This window comes from Staurois parvus, unplaced genomic scaffold (assembly GCF_062004578.1).
Source record: "Staurois parvus isolate SC_StPar_1 unplaced genomic scaffold, SC_StPar_1.0 ptg000857l, whole genome shotgun sequence".
NCBI classification, from domain to species: Eukaryota; Metazoa; Chordata; class Amphibia; order Anura; family Ranidae; genus Staurois; species Staurois parvus.
In genome coordinates this window covers 424934-448516 of record NW_028318653.1, presented here as the reverse complement: position 1 = coordinate 448516, position 23583 = coordinate 424934, and the positions used below count along the sequence as shown (strand labels likewise).

At 46.9% G+C, this 23583-nt stretch overlaps 1 protein-coding gene across 1 annotated transcript; it reads right to left on the bottom strand.

The window, feature by feature from the left end:
* Positions 1-1386: 1386 nt before the first annotated feature.
* LOC149443497 (killer cell lectin-like receptor subfamily G member 1) lies at positions 1387-16067 on the bottom strand. Its single transcript, XM_089655616.1, has 6 exons — positions 15914-16067; positions 13048-13176; positions 8000-8107; positions 5303-5463; positions 4194-4300; positions 1387-2027 (listed from the first exon to the last, which is right to left on the bottom strand). Exons 1-6 carry the CDS (start codon positions 15957-15959, stop codon positions 1898-1900), a joined length of 681 nt encoding a protein of 226 aa, XP_089511742.1. The 5' UTR covers positions 15960-16067; the 3' UTR covers positions 1387-1897.
* Positions 16068-23583: the final 7516 nt, after the last annotated feature.

Here is a 23583-nt window from a genome sequence, read left to right as displayed (position 1 = left end):
GTTCCTTGTCCTTGTCCTGGAAGTTTGTTTATTTCATTCTGGAAGTTCCTTGTCCTGGAAGTTTGTTTATTTCATTCTGGAAGTTCCTTGTCCTTGTCCTGGAAGTTTGTTTATTTCATTTTGGAAGTTCCTTGCCCTGGAAGTTTGTTCATTTCATTCTGGAAGTTTCTTGTCCTTGTCCTGGAAGTTTGTTTATTTCATTTTGGAAGTTTCTTGTCCTTGTCCTGGACGTTTGTTCATTTCATTCTGGAAGTTCCTTGTCCTTGTCCTGGAAGTTTCCTTATTTCATTCTGGAAGTTCCTTGTCCTTGTCCTGGAAGTTTGTTTATTTCATTCTGGAAGTTCCTTGTCCTGGAAGTTTGTTTATTTCATTCTGGAAGTTTCTTGTCCTTGTCCTGGAAGTTTGTTTATTTCATTCTGGAAGTTCCTTGTCCTGGAAGTTTGTTTATTTCATTCTGGAAGTTTCTTGTCCTTGTCCTGGAAGTTTGTTTATTTCATTCTGGAAGTTCCTTGTCCTGGAAGTTTGTTCATTTCATTCTGGAAGTTCCTTGTCCTTGTCCTGGAAGTTGGTTTATTTCATTCTGGAAGTTCCTTGCCCTGGAAGTTTGTTCATTTCATTCTGGAAGTTTCTTGTCCTTGTCCTGGAAGTTTGTTTATTTCATTTTGGAAGTTCCTTGTCCTGGAAGTTTGTTTATTTCATTCTGGAAGTTCCTTGTCCTTGTCCTGGAAGTTTGTTTATTTCATTCTGGAAGTTCCTTGTCCTTGTCCTGGAAGTTTGTTTATTTCATTCTGGAAGTTCCTTGCCCTGGAAGTTTGTTCATTTCATTCTGGAAGTTTCTTGTCCTTGTCCTGGAAGTTTGTTTATTTCATTCTGGAAGTTCCTTGTCCTTGTCCTGGAAGTTTGTTCATTTCATTCTGGAAGTTCCTTGTCCTGGAAGTTTCCTTATCTCATCCTAGAAGTGAGTGATGGGGCGGCTCTCTGATGAAGCTCCCTCCACCCCGTAGGGAGAAGTGGTCCTGACAACCGTGGTTTGTACATCAGGCCAGAAGCATCTGATTGGCAGATGGGGACACCCTGCACAGAACATTTTGCTGGTATTCTGGAAGGAAGGTTTGACTGAGGCTGAACTTCCAGGATGGCTGAGACTTTGGTGGAGGGTGACCACCAGCCTACCATTAATCTGGCTCTGGTTGCCCCATGGTCCTCATCCTGAGGACAGGTGTGATGTCATGTGGGGAGTCCATACACCAGGGATATTCAGTCCGTTCACTTGGAGGGGTCACTCTATAATTTGCTCTGGGCTAGAGGACCACGAGGATAGACTGTGTAGAATTCAGCCCTGTGACGTCCTAGGAGTGCAGAGAGAGAGAGCACACGGAGACAGAGTGCACGGGACCCGACATGTGGGTGTTTATTGGGGAGTTTTTCGGGGTACAGACAATACAACAGCTGGTCCACAGAACAACACCAGACACAGCGACACAGCAAAGTTCTCAGGATGGCAATATGGGACAACAGGGGGCCGGTAGTCCACCAGGTTCAACAGGACAGAGTGGCGGGGGTACCGTGGGAGTTGGAGTCCATGGGGCAGAATTGGGCTAAGCCTTTCGGGCAACATGGGGTGAGTCCACCTACTGGATGTAGGGAGCCAGACACGGAGGGTTACAGTCCACACAGGCCACGCAGGGTTAATCCACGCAGGCAGCTCCAGGCAGCGAAGGGTTAATCCACACAGCAGGGGCCCCAACTTTCTGGCACAGGGCCAGAGGAGCAGGATGCTCCCTCCTCAGCAGGGGGCCAGATTGCTGGCAGCAGGAGAGTGAGGGGCTGTGGGGGGGGGGGGGGTTACTGGGGGGGAAGGGGGGGGCCAGCAGCAAATCGGGGGATGGGGTGGAGACTAGCTCTGTGACAAGCCCCGCCTATCTGCCGCGTCCCGTTCACAGATCCAGGGCAGCTCGCTGTAACAATTCTCCATTTTCAGATTTTGCCCTAACTTGACGCAGCTCCCGGCTCCGCCCACAATGTCCCTACAAGGAAAAGCGAGAAAGAATCGCCATCAGTGCTGGACGACGACCTGAGGATACAAAGTCCAAATAGAAACAAGGAGGTTCTCAGATACAAGCAAGTCCCAACCGAACCCTCCCCTCCCCCACTGTAACCAAACCCTCCCCTCCCCCACTGTAACCAAACCGTCCCCTCCCCCGCTGTAACTGAACCTTCCCCTCCCCCGCTGTAACCAAACCGTCCCCTCCCCTGCTGTAACCGAACCATCCCCTCCCCTGCTATAACCGAACCATCCCCTCCCCCACTGTAACCGAACCATCCCCTCCCCCGCTGTAACCGAACCATCCCCTCCCCCACTGTAACCGAACCCTCCCCTCCCCCGCTGTAACCAAACCGTCCCCTCCCCTGCTGTAACCGAACCATCCCCTCCCCTGCTATAACCGAACCATCCCCTCCCCCACTGTAACCGAACCATCCCCTCCCCCGCTGTAACCGAACCATCCCCTCCCCCGCTGTAACCGAACCCTCCCCTCCCCCGCTGTAACCAAACCGTCCCCTCCCCCGCTGTAACCGAACCCTCCCCTCCCCCGCTATAACCGAACCATCCCCTCCCCCGCTGTAACCGAACCATCCCCTCCCCCGCTGTAACCGAACCATCCCCTCCCCCGCTGTAACCGAACATTCCCCTCCCCCGCTGTAATTATAGGATTGGGGTACGGCGGGATGTAGGGCCTTTTTATGGTGCAGGAAGTCCCCCCTTCTGAGAGTCACTTGTCTCCGCCCCCCTACCCACCTCCTTTTAGAGAACACAAAGCCAAATATCATTTTGTGGTGACAATGAACTTGTATGGAATTTGTTAATGATAAAGAAAAGCAGAAAATTAGCAGCATCACAGCAACAATAGATCCCTCCAGAAACAATGAACCCCCAAAACAAAATACCACCCAGGCAACAATAGACCCTCCAGCAGACATCGACAATAGACCACTCCTTCAATGGTAGATCCCTTCCAGCAATAATTGATCCCCATCTTCTAGATTGTAAGCTCCAAGGAGCAGGGCCCTCGATCCCCTCATGTTTTGCATTGTATTGGTATTGTTCTGTCACATGTTCTGTCCCCCTTTGTAATGTACAGCGCTGAGTGAACTATTGGCGCTTTATAAATACTGTATAATAATAATCAAAAATAGATCCCCCCACCAGCAACAATAAACCACCACATAAAAACAGATCCCCTTCAGTGACAATACATTCCTCCAGCAACAATGAACCCCCCCCCAAAAAAAATATCAAGAAAGCAACAATAGACCCCCCACTCCTTCAACAGTAGATCCCTTCCAACAACAGTTGACCCCCATAAACAATAGATCCCCCCACCAGCAACAATAAACCACCACACAAAAATAGATCTCCTTCAATGACAATAGATTCCTCCAGCATGAATGAATGGGGGAGGACACGCTGCGCTCATAGTCCTTTAGTCCTCTGGGCTGTACAGCCTGCATTCTCCATTTTGACCACAAGATGTCCTGAGACCACTGAAGACTGAGGCCATCTTGTGGTAGAAAAGAAGTTTGCAGGAACAGCGCCAATCTGCTACTAAATGCCTGCTGGGAGCTGTTATAAATGTTTATAAATTGCAGATTATTTATTTCTCATGAAATCTGGATTCTGTCTTCCCAGTTGGTGATTTCCTAGATTATTTCTGCACTGAGATCTCGGCCATGTACACCCACTGTGTCCATTATGAGGGGTTCTAACCATCCCTGTGCTGAGTTCCCGGGTCTGTACACTCGCTGTGCCCATTATGAAGGGTTCACTCCATCCCTGTGCTGAGTTCCCGGGTCTGTACACCCGCTGTGCCCATTATGAGGGGTTCCCACCATCCCTGTGCCGTGTTCCCGGGTCTGTACACTCGCTGTGCCCATTATGAAGGGTTCCCACCATCCCTGTGCTGAGTTCCTGGGTCTGTACACCCGCTGTGCCCATTATGAGGGGTTCCCACCATCCCTGTGCTGAGTTCCCAGATCTGTACACCCGCTGTGCCCATTATAAGGGGTTCCCACCATCCCTGTGCCGTGTTCCCGGGTCTGTACACCCGCTGTGCTCATTATGAAGGGTTCCCGCCATCCCTGTGCCGAGTTCCTGGGTCATATCTCTGTGAAGTGCAGACACTGCTGGAACTCACTCCATGCTGCCATCCGGCCATTTCCCCTTCTGGATCTCGGGGCTCCAACTGATGTCCGGCTTCTGAATTCTCACCCAGAATTCCTGATCGAGCCAAGTGATAATTCTCTGCAACATAACCAAAAAAATGTGCAATAAAGATTGTAGTACAATGTATGATGGGGGGGTGTAGTACAATGTATGATGGGGGGTGTAGTACAATGTATGATGGGGGTGTAGTACAATGTATGATGGGGGTGTAGTACAATGTATGATGGGGGGTGTAGTACAATGTATGATGGGGGGGTGTAGTACAATATATGATGGGGGTGTAGTACAATGTATGATGGGGAGTGTAGTGCAATGTATGATGGGGGGGTGTAGTACAATATATGATGGGGGTGTAGTACAATGTATGATGGGGAGTGTAGTGCAATGTATGATGGGAGTGTAGTACAATGTATGATGGGGGGGTGTAGTACAATATATGATGGGGGTGTAGTACAATGTGTGGTGAGGGGTGTAGTACAATGTATGATGGGGGTGTAGTACAATGTATGATGGGGGTGTAGTACAATGTATGATGGGGGGTGTAGTACAATGTATGATGGGGAGTGTATTACAATGTATGATGGGAGTGTAGTGCAATGTATGATGGGGGGGGTGTAGTACAATGTATGATGGGGGGTGTAGTACAATGTATGATGGGGGTGTAGTACAATATATGATGGTGGGTGTAGTACAATGTATGATGGGGGGGTGTAGTACAATATATGATGGGGGTGTAGTACAATGTATGATGGGGAGTGTAGTGCAATGTATGATGGGAGTGTAGTACAATGTATGATGGGGGGGTGTAGTACAATATATGATGGGGGTGTAGTACAATGTGTGGTGAGGGGTGTAGTACAATGTATGATGGGGGTGTAGTACAATGTGTGGTGAGGGGTGTAGTACAATGTATGATGGGGGTGTAGTACAATGTATGATGGGGGGTGTAGTACAATGTATGATGGGGGGTGCAGTACAATATATGATGGGGGGGTGTAGTACAATGTGTGGTGGGGGGTGTAGTACAATATATGATGGGGGGTGTAGTACAATGTGTGGTGAAGGTGGTAGCACCCTTACCCGAAGGCTGATGAGCGTCTCTGGTACGGAGGCTAGTTTGGAGCCATAGGAGGCGCAGATCTGCTCACTCTCAGTCTGGGACTTCCTCTTTAATGTGAAGTAATAACATTTCTGATAGATGTAGACCCAGTGGGAGGGGCACAGGTGGGAGGGGTCTGCATCTGCCAATGAGGGAAATATCATGAAATTAGTTCCCCCCTTCAGTGGAAGAAAGTCCTGCCCACATGGCTCAAAAGTGACCAATCAGATCCTCTTTTTTTATTTTTGTAGTGTAGCGTTTTAGAATAAAAAGGAGAAGCTGATTGGATGTGTGACGATCGCGGTGTCAGACCCCAGCCCTTCTCACCAAACTCGTGACCGAAGGACTAGCCAATCTAAAACCGCGCGGTCACGTGCGTAATAATGCCACGCCCAGCTGCACCCTGCACACAGATTTTACAGCTAATGGACCACGATCTGTGTACTTGCAGCCTGAGAGTGATTGTTACTGGGTCAGGTTAATTCCGCAATTAACCCTTCACACTGCCACCACCTCCTTTTTGTACAGAGAAAGAGGAAACTCGGCAATATCAGCAATAATATGATGGTTGAATAATCGTCGGTATACCGCTGTCACCGCAGGCAGAGATATAACGAAGTTTAAAACACACACAGTAGCGCTCTTCAGAGGCAGGGGTTCTTAGTTTGCATTAAAGAGATTTAGAAACAGTTCAACACTTTCAGAAAGTAAGATTTATTACTAAAAGGTCAAAAGGGTGCAATAAAAATATTTACAGAGAAAGATGTAACTAATATATATATAAATATACAGAGAACAATAACACAGCAAAGAGATAACAGAAAGAAGTTTAGAGGGATAAAGTACTTGCCGTCAGCCTGGGTTTAAGCAGATCAGTTTCAGGGCCAAAAGGATCTCCCAAAGTTAGTTCCGATGTTAAAAAAGGGAGAAACTTCAACTTTGCTCAACTCAGCTTAGCTTTTTCTAAAAACTCAGCAGGTTGTCTCCCTGAAGCAGAGAACCAATCGCCTCATTTGGGTCGGGTGTTGCAGTCGGAGACCCAAGCTATGACCAAAAATCCCTCATAGCTTATATTATGGTTCCTAACTTACCCTGGATACATATAACATTCAATCCACGAGTAGATTGATATGCAGAATCGTCTGCTGAACGTCTACATATGAAATATGAGATACCTGCTTGGATGGTTAAGGGGATATAATGTTCTGCTCTCCTGTATATTACAGCTAGGGGGTGTAACATATCAGGCGACTTGTATCAAAGTGAAAGCCAATCCAAACGCACACGTTCCTGTGTTACAAATGGCGGTGTGTATAAGTGGGCGCTGCAGCGACCGTAGGCTGGAACCGAACAAAATCAGCGAGGAAAAATGTCCCCAGCACACCGAGGATCACCAATACGGGGCCAAAGGTTTTAATAAACCATCACATAGTCACAGCAAGGCAACGTTTCGGAGTCTCGCAGGACCCCTTCATCAGGTATGTGACAAATTGTGATAGAGACTAGAGAACTATTTAAGAAAACCATCCACCAATCAGAATGAAGTGAAATGAGCTTGGCCCCGCCCCATGATGTCATGTTCCCTCAAAAAAAGCATTAAAATCAATGGAAACAGAAACATTACAAACTGCGAAAATAAATAAAACAATCATCAGATGTACATAAACTGCATTCCCGGGGATATAAACATGGTGGTCACATGTGGATCATGGTACTCCCCGGATTGGAATAACGTGTCAGCTGAAAGCAGCGCTGGGTTCTGGAAACAACGACCAGCAGCACATATGTCCTGACAGAAGATAAAGACTGATGCCTAGAGATGTGGGGGGGTGTCTCCGACTGCCAAGTGAGCTGCAATGGGGACACCTACAGTGGTCCTATTAGTGCAGCGGCCGACAGTTTCATAGCGACACATGTCACCTGCATGCACCATGAGAGTTCACTACTCACGCATGCGCTCAAAGACATTCCTGCACCGACCGCCATTATCATGGAAACCCATGACGTCGGTGCCGGGAAGGACAAGGGGGAGGCAAGTCGCCGGCGTCATAGAAACACATGGCGCCGACGCCACACAAGCCAATGGATGGGTGGGCGGGGTTGCAGAGATGAGCTGTGAAGAAAAAGAAGAACAGAAAGGAAACAGATTGAGGGCCAGTTCACACCACATGCGTTTCAGTTACCCTCCATCTGCAAATGTGGATCATGGATGCAGATAATCCTTTAATCCCTATAACTCCTCCTATAGCTCCATAATGCTCCTCCCAATTCTCTGTGTATCTGCCCCTTTTATACATAAAGCTTCTAGTATTACAATAGGACTACACAAGGACGGACCAAAGGGTAGGCAGAAAAGGCAGCTGCCCTAGGTACTTCACCAGGAGGAGGGGCCCAAAAATGGGTGGGACTATGCTGCTGAGGTAGTTCACAACTCATTGGGGGTATTTTGGCCTTTTCACTGTGTGTGCTATGGGACCATAAAAATGTATTACATCATAGACCCCCCCCTTTACATAGGTCTTTCTGGTACTGCATAGAACTCCTCCCATTACTTCATAAAACTCCTCCCATGTATCTATGTAAAATGTATTCTCCATGATTCCTCTTGAGTTTACCCCATGAGCCTACCCCTTCCCGTTACCCTAAATGTGGCTTCTCTTCTTCCATACAAGTCCCACCTGACCCATTGCTAATCATAGGAATAGACGTCTTGTCCTCCTGTTGTCCTGTCTGTCGTTTGTCTTCTGTCGGTTCCAGAAAACATGGATCTGATGTGGGTGGAGGACCTGTGAAGAAGAGAAGGGTGAGGTGAGGACCATATCTTCATACCTTCTCCTTCATAAGATACATCCAGTCTTCCTGATACATAAGCCAGTGACCACCTCTTGATACTCTGAAAGAACTGCATGGTGGAGACATCTTCACCCGTACCGTCTCACATAAAATATAACCAGCCTAGCTGGCACATAAACCGACGACCTCTCCCTTTTTCCCAGTAAGTTGACATGGTGGAGACATCTTCACTCACAAAATCTCCTTCATAAAATACAACCAGTCTACCTGACGCATAAACTGATTATCACCTCCTGACTTTCTTGAAGGCTACCATCTTAACTCGTATCATCTCCTTCATAGAATACAATCAGTCTACCTGACACATAAACTGACGACCTCTCCCTTTTTCCCAGGAAAGTTGACATGGTGGAGACATTTTCACCCGCAAAATCTTCTTCATAAAGTACAACCAGCCTACCTGACGCATAAACCGATGACCACCTGCTGACTTTCTTGAAGGCTACCATCTTAACTCATATCATCTCTTTCATAAATACAATCAGTCTACCTGACACATAAACTGATGATCACCTCCTGACTCTCCAGAAGGCCACCATGGGGAAGACATCTTAACTTGTTCCATCTCCTACATAAAATACAATCAGTCTACCTGACACATAAACCGACGACCTCTCCCTTTTTCCCAGGAAAGTTGACATGGTGGCGACATCTTCACCTGCAAAATCTCTTCATAAAATACAACCAGTCTACCTGACGCATAAACCGATGATCATCTCCTGACCCTCAAAAGGCTACCATGGTGAAGACATCTTAACTCATATCATCTCCTTCAGGAAATACAAGCAGTCTACCTGATGCATAAACCAGTGACCACCTCCTGACTCTCTGGAAGGCTACCATGGGGAAGACATCTTAACTTGTTCCATCTCCTACATAAAATACAATCAGTCTACCTGACACATAAACCGACGACCTCTCCCTTTTTCCCAGGAAAGTTGACATGGTGGAGACATCTTCACCCGCAAAATCTTCTTCATAAAGTACAACCAGTCTACCTGACACATAAACCGATGATCATCTCCTGACCCTCAAAAGGCTACCATGGTGAAGACATCTTAACTCATATCATCTCCTTCAGGAAATACAAGCAGTCTACCTGATGCATAAACAGATGACCACCTCCTGACTCTCCGGAAGGCTACCACGGTGAAGACATCTTAACTCGTATCATCTCCTTCAGGAAATACAATCAGTCTACCTGACACATAAACCGATGACCTCTCGCTTTTTCCCAGGAAAGTTGACATGGTGGAGACATCTTCACCCACACACTTTCCTTCATAAAATACAACCATTTTTCCTGACACACGAACCAATGACTTCCACCTGATTTTTAGGAAGTCCAGCATGGTGCAGATATCTTCACCCGTACCATCTCCTTCATAAAACACAACAAGTCTACCTGACTAAAAAACTAACACCCTCCACCTAATTACCAAAAAATCTAGCACAGGGAAGGCATTGTCACCCAGTCAGTCTCCATAAAATATAACCATTTTACTTGGCACGTAAACCAATGACCTCCACCTGATTACTGGGAAGGCCAGCATGGTGGAGACATCTTCACCTGTACCTCTTTCATAGAAAACAACCAGTCTACCTCACACATAAACCGATGATCACCTCCTAAGTCTCCTGAAGGCTAGCATGGTGCAAACATCTTCATCCGTAAAATCTCCTTCATAAAACACAACTTTTATACTTGATACATAAACCAGTGACTGCCACCTGATTTTTAAGAAGACCGGTGTGGCAGAGACATCTCCAACCATGCCATCTCCTTCTTAGCATACAGTCTACCTGACACAAAATCTAATCAACTCTGCCTATTTGCCGGAAAGGACGGCATTGGGAAGACATTGTCACCTATTCAACCTCCTTCATAAAATATGAAGTGGTATCAAAAAGTTTCAAGTCTAGTTTTGTAACACACCAGCAGATGGCAGCACAAGGCTGCATGCGCAGTCACAGGGAGAACCCACCTTCATAAGTCATTGTGTCAAAAGACATTGTCCTGTGCACAAAGGAAGCTGTGCAACTAGTGCTATTCTGACCATGTGCGTTACCACGTCTGTTATTTCATCATGGACAGCAAGTCAGAACAAAGAGCAAACGTGAAATTCTGTGTGAAACTGCTATCTATTGGCGTGTTACAAAACTAGTCTCAAAACATTTTGATACCACCTCGTGCAACCATATTACCTGGCAACTAAACCAGTGACCTCCACCTGATTACTGGGAAGGTCAGAAGGGTGGAGACATCTTTACCTATACTATCACCAGTGACCTCCACCTGATTACTGGGAAGGTCAGAAGGGTGGAGACATCTTTACCCGTACTATCACCAGTGATCACCTCCTGATTCTCTGGAAGGCCAGCATGATGGAGTTATCTTCACCTGAACCTTCGCCTTCATACAACATAAAATACAACCAGTCTACCTGGCACATAAACCGAAGACCTCCACCGGATTATCGGGAAGGCTGGCAAGGTGGAGACATATTCACCCTTTAACCCCTATAGGATCACCTAGCACAACTTTGCTGATATTTCCGAAATCAGTCCTCAAGATCAAAGAATTACAGCAGGAGTCAGTTGCACTGTCCCTATCTGCGCTGGCTCAAAACACACAACCTGAAAAGGTCCTCATGTTGGCAGATCTGCGTTTTGAATGGTATATCAGATCTTTCCAAGCACCAGAAATAGTCAGAGGGCAGCTAGGCTGTGCTGTGCTACAATATGATGCTACAATGGCCCTATCCCCATGCACCCAAGATGATGTCCTCACGTTTTGTCCAAAATTATATCAACCACCCACAAGCATATCCCAACCACACCCAGCACTATAACCGAAATGATGTCACCACTATGTGTCCACAATGGTGTCACATTGAGGTTCTCACCATGTCCAGCACTGTTTGGAAATTCATTTCCCTCACTTTGAAGTTTGTCCATGCAATATTGCCATCGCAATGTTCCCACAATGATGCCATAATAATGATGTCATATTGAGGTCCTCACCATGACCAGGACTATTTGTAAATTCAATGCACCTACTATGAGGTCTGTCCATTCAATATCGGAGCAATGACACCATATTGATGATGTCATATTGAGGTCCTCACCATGACCAGGACTATTTGTAAATTCAATGCACCTACTATGAGGTCTATCCATTCAATATCGGCACAATGACACCATATTGATGATGTCATATTGAGGTCCTCACCATGACCAGGACTATTTGTAAATTCAATGCACCTACTATGAGGTCTATCCATTCAATATCGGAGCAATGACACCATAATGATGATGTCATATTGAGGTCCTCACCATGACCAAGACTATTTGTAAATTCAATGCACCTACTATGAGGTCTGTCCATTCAATATCGGAGCAATGACACCATATTGATGATGTCATATTGAGGTCCTCACCATGACCAGGACTATTTGTAAATTCAATGCACCTACTATGAGGTCTATCCATTCAATATCGGCACAATGACACCATATTGATGATGTCATATTGAGGTCCTCACCATGACCAGGACTATTTGTAAATTCAATGCACCTACTATGAGGTCTATCCATTCAATATCGGAGCAATGACACCATAATGATGATGTCATATTGAGGTCCTCACCATGACCAAGACTATTTGTAAATTCAATGCACCTACTATGAGGTCTGTCCATTCAATATCGGAGCAATGACACCATATTGATGATGTCATATTGAGGTCCTCACCATGACCAGGACTATTTGTAAATTCAATGCACCTACTATGAGGTCTATCCATTCAATATCGGCACAATGACACCATATTGATGATGTCATATTGAGGTCCTCACCATGACCAGGACTATTTGTAAATTCAATGCACCTACTATGAGGTCTATCCATTCAATATCGGAGCAATGACACCATAATGATGATGTCATATTGAGGTCCTCACCATGACCAGGACTATTTGTAAATTCAATGCACCTACTATGAGGTCTGTCCATTCAATATCGGAGCAATGACACCATATTGATGATGTCATATTGAGGTCCTCACCATGACCAGGACTATTTGTAAATTCAATGCACCTACTATGAGGTCTATCCATTCAATATCGGCACAATGACACCATATTGATGATGTCATATTGAGGTCCTCACCATGACCAGGACTATTTGTAAATTCAATGCACCTACTATGAGGTCTATCCATTCAATATCGGAGCAATGACACCATAATGATGATGTCATATTGAGGTCCTCACCATGACCAGGACTATTTGTAAATTCAATGCACCTACTATGAGGTCTGTACATTCAATATCGGAGCAATGACACCATATTGATGATGTCATATTGAGGTCCTCACCATGACCAGGACTATTTGTAAATTCAATGCACCTACTATGAGGTCTATCCATTCAATATCGGAGCAATGACACCATACTGATGATGTCATATTGAGGTCCTCCCCATGCCAAGCACTGTTTTTAAATTCAATGCACCCACTATGAGGTCAGTCCATTCACCTGCCATATTGCCATTGCAATCGTCCCACGATGATGTCATAGTATTGCCTCCAGGATGATGCTGTTCCCAGTGTTACTCCTGAAATCAGAATCCCACATTTTCTATTGCCTAGTACAGGCAGACACCCCGGAGACCTCCAAAGCACAGCAATAATACCAAGACGTATACAGTCAGTGCTTCTCATGGAAGGGCTCCATCCAGCCAATGGCTGCACCCATTCGCAGCAGTCCAGCCAGTGAGGAGCAGCCTGGCACCAGGAGGAGCCTCCAGGGATCAGGAAATGAGGATACTGCTGAGCACAGCATAGTTACCTATCCATTCACACACTGTCCTTACCTGTCACGCGGAGAGTAATTATCACTGACTGCAGAACTGCGCAGATCGAAATCAGAACCAGCAGCAGTGCCAGCGCCACACGCTCATAACGGGGCGGTCCCGGGTCCACCCATAGCCCAAAGCTGGATTCTAGGAAAAGAGAGAACATCAATGTTATATGTGTACATATCTATATAGGTGCCTCAGTCATAGGACAGGGATCCTGGCTGTATAGGACCCGGGTGGGAGAAGTCAGAGCTCTCTATAGAGGGTCTCTACTGACTTGGGTTGCTGTTCATGAAAACACTACATTTGTCTTTAAATTCTCAGAGTTGGTTCGAAAAGCTAGAAATGTTCACTGAATTTGGTGCAAAAAATGTAATGTACAGTACATAGACTTTTACTGATGTAGCTCCCCTCTAGTTAGCCAGGGGGAGCTAGCTAGATTTTTTACTTAGAGGCTGGGTAACAGCCTGGATGAGGCAGTCTGGGTATGAGTCTGTCAGGTCATCTTCGGTCAAGGCCAAGGCCTCTGCAGATCAGTTCCCTGATACCTCCCCCTGTTCTAGAGACTTGAGAAGTTTCTAGAAGGCAGTGGGTGGGGGTGAGGATGAGGAGGGACTGATCTGCACACTTGAGGGGCTCTGGCCAATCCCCAAGCAGGAGGCTTGGAATGGGGTCACGGTAGCCCTTAAGTGTGACTGAGCCTGCTCAACAGCAGGAGAGTTTGGGTGGAAGATGGAGTGGGAGGCTGAGATTGCAGAAACCTGGGAGGAAGCCCAGTGGGAAGGGGCCTACCTCCAGGTTGGACATGGAAAGGAGGATCACTTGACCTCACCAGTTCCCAGAGAGGATCACCTATAAAGCCAGGGTAGAAACCAGCCCAGCAGAAGGCCTGAAGGCAGCCACCAACTTGACAAGCCTGCAGGCGAGGAACTGTGAGTAATCCTACACCCCTTGGGCCAGATAATGGGGGAGGGCATTCTGGTGGGAAATCTGACTAGCCCCCATCTGGGACTGTGCACCTAAAGCGACAGATTCTGGGACCCCTTGCCCAAAGATTCTCAGTACAGTTGGATGAGAACAGGATTCATCTGGGGTCTGTAGAGGTACACCAGAAGGGCTGGAGAACTCTTCAAGGAGACATTGTTTGTCTTTGGACTTGTACGTAGTTGCTATGGAGAGTTGTCCCCATGTTCACAGTTCCTTTGGCACCCCATACACCCCTCAACCCCATTCAAGTTCAATATTTCTTAATAAAACTAAAAAAAAAAAAAAACAAGTTTAAGGACCATTTACTGTCTCTACAGTGCAAGTGTTGAAGAAAATGCGTGTTGCCTGGCTGTGCAGGACTATAGGGGGGTCCAAACCTCAGCGATTCCTAGGGGGGCAATGCTACATTAATCATGTAATCAGAGGCTTATTGGCAACTTTTGGCCCAGGGGCAAGTACAACACAGAGGCTCATGGTGCAGAGTTGTGCCCCCCTCCCACTCTCCTTCTTCCCTGCCTCCTCCCGACCCCTATCCCGAACTGAAACTCTATTCCAGGTACGCTCTGGGTTGGATAGCACTTGCTGCACTGACTCCAGGTTCCTGAACTGGCCGGGGGCTGCTGGGGGGAGCCAAGCGGCTCTGTCAAGGCTGGCTGGGAGAGGAGAGTCTCCAGTGGGGCACACCTGTGCACATTATCCATGCCGGGGGGCAGCCTGTGCTTTGTCCTCTTCCTCATCTCGCACTTGGTAGGACACCAGTGGGGACTTTTTACTCCTCTTCATCAGGAACCTTTACACATGTCTGTGGCGGAAGCATTCTGGCCTTTTTACGGGGTGTTAGAGAAGCCCGGTGGGCAGTTGCCCCCCTGGCCCAGTCCGCCCCTGCATGTAATACATGACAAAGGATCCTCAGAGCATTCTGTGTTATCTAAAGAGAAGAGGGAGAAGAAGCTGTTCCCTTTCAGGCAGACTGTCTCTGACTGAAACTGCAACAGCACCATATGGAGGGAGTTGGAAGAGTCACTGCTCTGATGGAGGTGGAGTCATTGCTTTGAAAGGGGTGGAGTCACTGCTCTGATGGAGGTGGAGTCATTACTCTGAAGGAGGTGGAGTCATTACTCTGAAGGAGGTGGAGTCACTGCTCTGAAGGAGGTGGAGTCACTGCTCTGAAGGAGGTGGAGTCACTGCTCTGATGGAAGTGGAGTCACTGCTCTGGAGAGGGAGAAGTCACTGCTCTGAAGGAGGTGGAGTCACTGCTCTGAAGGAGGTGGAGTCACTGCTCTGGAGAGGGAGAAGTCACTGCTCTGAAGGAGGTGGAGTCACTGCTCTGAAGGAGGTGGAGTCACTGCTCTGATGGAAGTGGAGTCACTGCTCTGGAGAGGGAGAAGTCACTGCTCTAACCCCATCTCTTGTATGTGTAGATTTCATCTTGACCTACTGAGCTCTATGAACACCAGGATTTTTATATCAGGAGGTGAGAAAATATGTGAAAAAGAGTGTCTGGGCACACGGAATACGGTTTCTATAGGTAACAATGTTATTCCTGGATACCTAAATATTTTCCGTGCAGCTTCCTGGAGTAAGCGACCTCCAGCGGCTTTCTTCATGACCCGAATGCAGCAAAGTGGGGTGCTTGTTCCTGCACCCTATGGCCACCTTCCTAGCCCCGTACATGTGGGTGGGGTCAGTGCAGTATTATTATTGTACAGTATTTATACAGTGTAACAATAATACTGCACTGACCCCACCCACATGTACAGGGCTAGGAAGGAAAGTGGTGACCACACTGGACAGAAGTACCCGAGCTTGGTGTCAAGCATCTGAATGTACGCAGCTGGGACCTCACAGTGATAAAGCGGGATACAATCATCCCCCCCAACCCCCGTCTGATTACCTGATTTCTGAGGTCTCCTCCAGCTGGACTTGGTGTCCTCCTCCATGTTGTCTCTGCTCTCATATGATGTTCTGTGGTCTCTCCAGCTGGAGGAGAAGAGGAAGTGAGACCTGAGACTCCTCTGTGACTGAAGACTGTGGTCAGCTATGTATGGGGATTGGATGTCATGTGACAACAGAAAGGAAGAAGTTCTGCAGGAGAACTGGAAACTATTTATTTTTACAATTACAATGTATTTCAACACTTTACAGCGGAGTTTCACCTGAAAAAAAAAGTCAGTAGCTACAAAAACTAAATCCAGCCACTTGCCCGTCCCTCGGTCCAGCGGAGTCCTCACCATGGCTAGTTTCACCGGCCGTCTTCTCTCCCCGGTGCCGGCATCTCCAGTGTGGGCACCCGGCTGGGACAGCTTGCAGCTTCACAACGGGGTGCCCACTGCGCATGTGCGAGAAGCGCTGCACTTTGTGAATGGCCCCGTAGTCTTCAGGGACCTGTCACGTGCCACAGGAGACTACAGGCAGGGAGGGGGGAATACAACTTCCACTTCCAATCGCCTAGGTGATCTTGGCGGAAGTGGGAGCGGATACCTGTCAAATTCCGGTACCTGCCCCCCCTCCACTCCCCAAAGGTGCCAATCCTTAATGGGGAGCCGGGGACAAGGGCTTAAAGCGGAACTTCCCCTTTTGGGTGGAGTTCTGCTTTAAAGCAACCCGCGCACTTACTTTTTTTTAAAAACATACCTAAACTCCAGGTGTCATCTGTCCGGTGATGTCACATGTTCCTCACCTTCTGTCTACTGATGTCAGATGTTCCTCACCTTCTGTCTGGCAATGTCACATGTTCCTCACCTTCTGTCTGGCAATGTCACATTTTCCTCACCTTCTGTCTGGCAATGTCACATGTTCATCATCTTCTATCTGGTGATGTCAGATGTACCTTACCTTCTGTCTGGTGGTGTCACAAGTTTTTCACCTTCTGTCTGGTTATATCATGTGTTCCTCACCTTCTGTCCAGTGATGTCACATGTTCCTCACCTTCTATCCAGTGATGTCACATGATCTTCACCTTATGTCTGGCTAAGTCCTGTTCCTCACCTTCTGTCCAGTGATGTCACATGATCTTCACCTTATGTCTGGCTAAGTCCTGTTCCTCACCTTCTGTCTGGTGATGTCACATGTTCCTCACCTCTTGTCCAGTGATGTCACATGTTCTTCCCCTTCTGTCTGGCAATGTCACGTGTTCCTCACCTTCTGTCTGGTAATGTCACATGTTCTTCACCTTCTATCTGGTGATGTCACATTTTCATCTTTTGTCCGGTGATGTCACATGTTCTTCATCGTCTGTCTGGTGATGTCACATGCTCCTCATCTTCTATCTGGTCACATGTTCTTCCCCTTCTGTCTGGCAATGTCACATGTTCCTCACCTTCTGTCTGGCAATGTCACATGTTCCTCACCTTCTGTCTGGCAATGTCACATGTTCCTCAGCTTCTGTCTGGTGATGTCACATGCTCCTCATCTTCTATCTGGTCACATGTTCTTCCCCTTCTGTCTGGCAATGTCACATGTTCCTCACCTTCTGTCTGGTGATGTTACATGTTCCTCACCTTCTGTCTGGTAATGTCACATGTTCCTCACCTTCTGGTCGGTGATGTCACGTTCCTCACCTTCTGGCCAGTGATGTCACATGTTCCTCACCTTCTTGCCGGTGATGTCACATGTTCTTCACCTTCTGGTCGGTGATGTCACATGTTCCTCACCTTCTGGTCGGTGATGGCACATGTTCCTCACCTTCTGGCCGGTGATGTCACATGTTCCTCACCTTCTTGCCGGTGATGTCACATGTTCTTCACCTTCTATCTGGTGATGTCATATGTTCTTCAATTTCTATCTGGTGATGTGAAATGTTCTTCACCTTCTAACTGTATTAATTTTATAATTGAATTTCCGGAAGGTGGGCAGAACATAAAATATGTACAAAGATGATGACAAAAATACAGGAATAAATCTGTACCCTCTTAAGCTGGATGATGTATCCTGCTGATGAGAACATGCCAAGGACCAGCAATCTGTCTTGTGCAGAGCAGGCTCACCCCATCCATATCTCATATTCCTCAGTTTATTGTGATATGGATGTGAACTGGACTACAACCGTTGGACAATCACCTGTGGGGGCACCTTTCCTGCTAGGGGAAGAGGTTCTGCTCTCTGTAGTGGCTATAGGTTATTAGGCCACCCCTCTCCAGTTCTGATGGTTTTGTCTGGGATTTCCAACATCAGTGCGTCAGTCCAATCACCACATGGCTGTCGAGAGCAGGATCCATAAAACCACTCTGTGGATCTCTTGAGGCTTCTGTACAGCCGGAACATTCCATTTTATATGTGTACATACCCCGAAATGTGTCTTTTCAGGAGGAATTATTTTCATGTCTCTGCAATTAATGTTCCAGATTTTATTAGAGATAAAATATAATCCTTTGCCTTCCATCTGAGATGCTAAAGTCCAGAGGTCTGGTGAGGTGACAACTGTCCACCATTATCAGCACACAAACCTGACAGGATCTGCTTGGCATCCCGGTGGGATTTCCGGTCTCCATGCCGGATCTTTCCTCTCAAATTCTAATTTGGGAACATGCGCCTATTCTTGATGACTGGAATAAAAAACAGCCAAGGCACCAGCTCACTCTGACATTTTATCGTGACCCTTCCAATCTTTGTAATGTCATTCCCACTTCTATGTGCTTCACTTACGTCGGCAGGGGCACCACTTTTTTTGAGGAGAAGACTTCCGTGGGAGGCTGAGAATAAACTCAAGGTGAGCATTGTAGAGTAAAGTTTTTTTTTTGTAAGAATTTTCTATTTTTTAGTATCACCAGGAATCCTGCACCCTTGACTCCTCTCTTTGGTCATGCAGACTCTTCCCGGTTTGGATTAGGGAGGAGCCGAAGTGCCCAGGGTTTGGTCCTTCAACTTTAGAGAAGTTCAGATGTTGTACCTGAACGCCACCGAAATCAATAGGAGCTGGACATCCATTTTCGAGGCTGGTAAGAATTAAAAAAAATTGCCCCCCAAGAGTCCCCCCAATAATGCATACCAGACCCTTTTGAATCTGGTACCGATTTTAAGGGGGACACCATGCAACAAAAAAAATGTCCTGATTCTTTATTCCTGGCTGTCCAGGAAGAGCAGACGAGCTTTCACCCCCCCCCCCCCTTGCTCCTGAACCAAACCATTGCCACATGGCCTCAACATGGGGGGGGTGCCCATACTTACTCACGTGGGGGATGGTATAGTGCGCCTTTATTGTTAAGGTTCCAATAAGCCCCCTCCCTGCAGACTCCTACAACTGCCATGCCAGGATTGTGGGGAAGAGGTCCTTGTCTTTATCAACATAGGTACCCTCCATGTTGGGGGCATGTAACCTGGTATGCATACAAGGGAGAGGTGCAGCGCTAACTAAATGAATGAATATACTTATATACTTGATAAATATAAATATAAATCAGTAAAAAGTGCTATTAAAGTGCAAAACGGTGACTAAATGATGAATATAGTCCATATCGTGCTCAGAATCCAAGAGAGTCCTTTAAGAGCTCCAATCCCTGGATTCGTGGATGAGGTGATAAAAGTAAAAAGTAAAAATTGCGCACTCACCAAATGCGCAATTCAAATGCGCATTCAAAGCTGATATTCCAAGGTCCTCATATGGATCTGGTCAGATCTGGTCATGGAAAGCCCTCTGTCACCTGGTAGTGTATTCCACACATAGAAGAAAAGGCCGCTCTGCAGATGTAAAGGACTCCCACCAGAGCCCAAAGAACAAAGGAGGCCAAATAGTGTGATACCTTATAGGCAAGGGGTATTTATTCCCAAAAAACACAATATAGTATACAGGCAGAGGCAGGAAGGATACTGACCATGCAATAGATATGTAAGATATGTACTTGGTAAGCTAACCCCCTATGACTACGTGCCTTCGCACGAAACGCGTCAGGGAGCGGCTACAAGCGGTGTGACGTCACGCCGACCGGCGCCACGAGGGCCCCGGCGGCCATCCATTATTTACATATCTATTGCATGGTCAGTATCCTTCCTGCCTCTGCCTGTATACTATATTGTGTTTTTTGGGAATAAATACCCCTTGCCTATAAGGTATCACACTATTTGGCCTCCTTTGTTCTTTGGGCTCTGGTGGGAGTCCTTTACATCTGCAGAGCGGCCTTTTCTTCTATGTGTGGAATACACTACCAGGTGACAGAGGGCTTTCCATGACCAGATCTGACCAGATCCATATGAGGACCTTGGAATATCAGCTTTGAATGCGCATTTGGTGAGTGCGCAATTTTTACTTTTATCACCTCATCCACGAATCCAGGGATTGGAGCTCTTAAAGGACTCTCTTGGATTCTGAGCACGATATGGACTATATTCATCATTTAGTCACCGTTTTGCACTTTAATAGCACTTTTTACTGATTTATATTTATATTTATCAAGTATATAAGTATATTCATTCATTTAGTTAGCGCTGCACCTCTCCCTTGTATGCATTTTTATTGAGAAGGTTCATATGGTACCTCTTTGGTGTTCAGCTGCTGTTTTCTTCTTCTTCTTTTATTTTAATTTTTGTGATTTTATACTAGTTGTTTTAAGCGCTCACTTATTTTGAAAATTAATGTAACCTGGTATGTTTCTGGAGGAGGGTGCGCTCATCCCTCCCCCCCTTCCTGGCTAGCCAGGCTGCATGCTTGGATAAGGGTCTAGTGTGAACTTTTGGGGAGGACCTCATACTTTTTCATCTTTTGTCTGGGGTTCTCCTTTAAAATCTATGACTGACCTGAAGGATCTGTATAAAATTTGGGGGGACCTGAGGCTTTCATATCAAACCTAAAGGACCCGTATGAATTGAGGGAACCACATGCCATTTAAAAAAGAAAAAACTGTCCCCGCCCCTTTGCTTACATCATTGGGTATTCCTAGCAGTTTAAGTGAACGGGGCCTACTGACCTCACTGGTTGTTAAGGACTCGGTGGTGCCTGCACCCATTGGCTTCCTCAACAACCAATGACATTCCAACGCATTAAAATCAGCGTTTTTGGCAATAAAATTATATTTTGGTCCTGAAACTGAAAGTGCTCACAACTGAACACTTCCAGGATCACACTCTGCAAGCCTCCTATGTGATAGCATTGGGCAGGTGACAGGTACTCTTAATGGAGACATCAGGGGTCTATCAGACCTCCAATGTCTCTCCTTCCCTCTAATCCATCCAATCAAGTACAAGCTGTGATCAGTCCTCTGTTTACCCATCTTGATGGCTCTGAACCTGGTTTGCTGACAACTGAACACCTCCAGGTTCACACTCTGTAGCCGTCCTATGTGATAGCATGGGGCAGGTGACAGGTACGTTTAATAGAGACATCAGGGGTCTACCAGACCTCTAATGTCTCTCCTTCCCCCCTCTGATCCAACCAGTAATCAGTCTGCTGTTTAACCAGCATTTTTATGGCTCTGAACCCGGATGTGCTCAGAGCTTAATGCTCCTGGTTCACACTTTGCAGAGGACAATGGGGGAACGTATGTTCTTTGAGGTTGTACTACTTGTCATCCAGGCACCTATGGGCCCTCAGGTGTGGGAGAGCTCAGAAACAAGAGGAGGTAACCCGGGGAGTGGAGTTGACCTGTGAGTCACACAATGATCAGGTAGCTCTATATCCCTTCGCATCACTTTTACTAAATAGCTTGGAGCCTGTGGCACAAAGCAGAAGGGTGTGGGGTTGGCCCAGGGCCTGAACGCCAGGCTGCTTTACATGTACCCATGCAGTCAGCACCCGCCTCTCCTCCCCCCATGGGTTAAATGCCTTTTTTTGGCTGGAGGAGACAAGTGGAAATACTTACCTTATCCCTTCCTCTTCCATCTCCTGGTGCTCCCTGTGGGCAGGTCTTCATTATACAATGTCAGGTTACAATGTATTCCCCTCCCCCCTGAAATGTTCCCCATGTTGTCATGTGACAACCAGAACCATCAATGTATTTTATTGGGATTGGATGTGATAGACCGACACAAAGTGGCACATAATTGTGAATTGGAAGGAAAATGAGAAATGGTTTCCAACATTTGTGACCAATAAATCTGTGAGAAGTGTGGCGCCATTTGTATTCAGCCCCCTTTACTCTAAAATCTAGTGGAACCAATTGCCTTCAGAAGTCATCTAATTAGTATATAGAGTCCCCCTGTGTGTCATGTGATCTCAGTATAAATCCAGCTGTTCTGTGAAGCCCTCAGAGGTTTGTTAGAGAACATTAGTGAACGAAAAGCATCATGAAGGCCAAGGAACACACCAGACAGGTCAGGGATAAAGCTGTGGAGAAGCTTAAAGCAGGGTTAGGGTACAAAAAAAAATATCCCAAGCTTTGACCATCTCACGGAGCACTGTGTTCAATCCATCATCCGAAAATGGAAAGAGTACGGCACAACTGCCAACCTACCAAGACATGGCCGTCCACCTAAACTGACCGGCCGGGCAAGGAGAGCATTCATCAGAGAAGCATCCAAGAGGCCCATGGGAACTGTGGAGGAGCTGCAGAGATCACAGCTCAGGGGGGAGAATCTGTCCTCAGGACAACTATTAGTCGTGCACTCCACAAATCTGGCCTTTATGGAAGAGTGACAAGAAGAAAGCCATTGTTGGAAGAAAGCCGTAAGAAGTCCCGTTTGCAGTTTGTGGGAAGCCATGTGGGGGACACAGCAAACATGTGGAAGAAGGGGCTCTGGTCAGAGACCAACATGGGACTTTACGGCCTAAAAGCAAAACGCTATGTGTGGGGGAAAACTAACACTGCCCATCCCCCTGAACACACCATCCCCACCGTGAAACATGGTGGTGGCAGCATCATGTGGTGGGGATGCTTTTCTTCAGCAGGGACAGGGAAGCTGGTCAGAGTTGATGGGAAGATGGATGGAGCCAAATACAGGGCAATCTTAGAAGAGAACCTGTTAGAGTCTGCAGAAGACTTGAGACCGGGGCGGAGGTTCCCCTTCCAGCAGGACAACGACCCGAAACATCCAGCCAGACCTGCAATGGAATGGTTCTGATCAAAGCATCTTCATGTGTTAGAATGGCCCAGTCACAGTCCAGACCCAAATCCAATGGAGAATGTGTGGCCAGACCTGAAAATTGCTGTTCCCAGACGCTTTCCATCCAATCTGACAGCTTGAGGGATTCTGCAAAGAAGAACGGGCAGAAATGTCCCTCTCTAGATGTGCAAAGAGACATCCCCAAAAAGACTTGCAGCTGGAATTGCAGCCAAAGGGGGTCCTACAAAGTATTGACTCCGGGGGGCCGAATACAAATGTCACCACACTTCTCACAGATTTATTGGTCACAAATGTTGGAAACCATTTCTCATTTTCCTTCCACTTCACAATTATCGGCCACTTTGTGTCGCTCTATCACATCCAATCCTGATAAATACATTGTAACATGACAACATGGGGGGGGGGGGGGATACATTGTAACATGACAACATGGGGGGGATACATTGTAACATGACAACATGGGGGGGATACATTGTAACATGACAACATGGGGGACATTGCAGGGGGGAGGGGGGAATACATTGTAACATGACAACATGGGGGACATTGCAGGGGGGAGGGGGGAATACATTG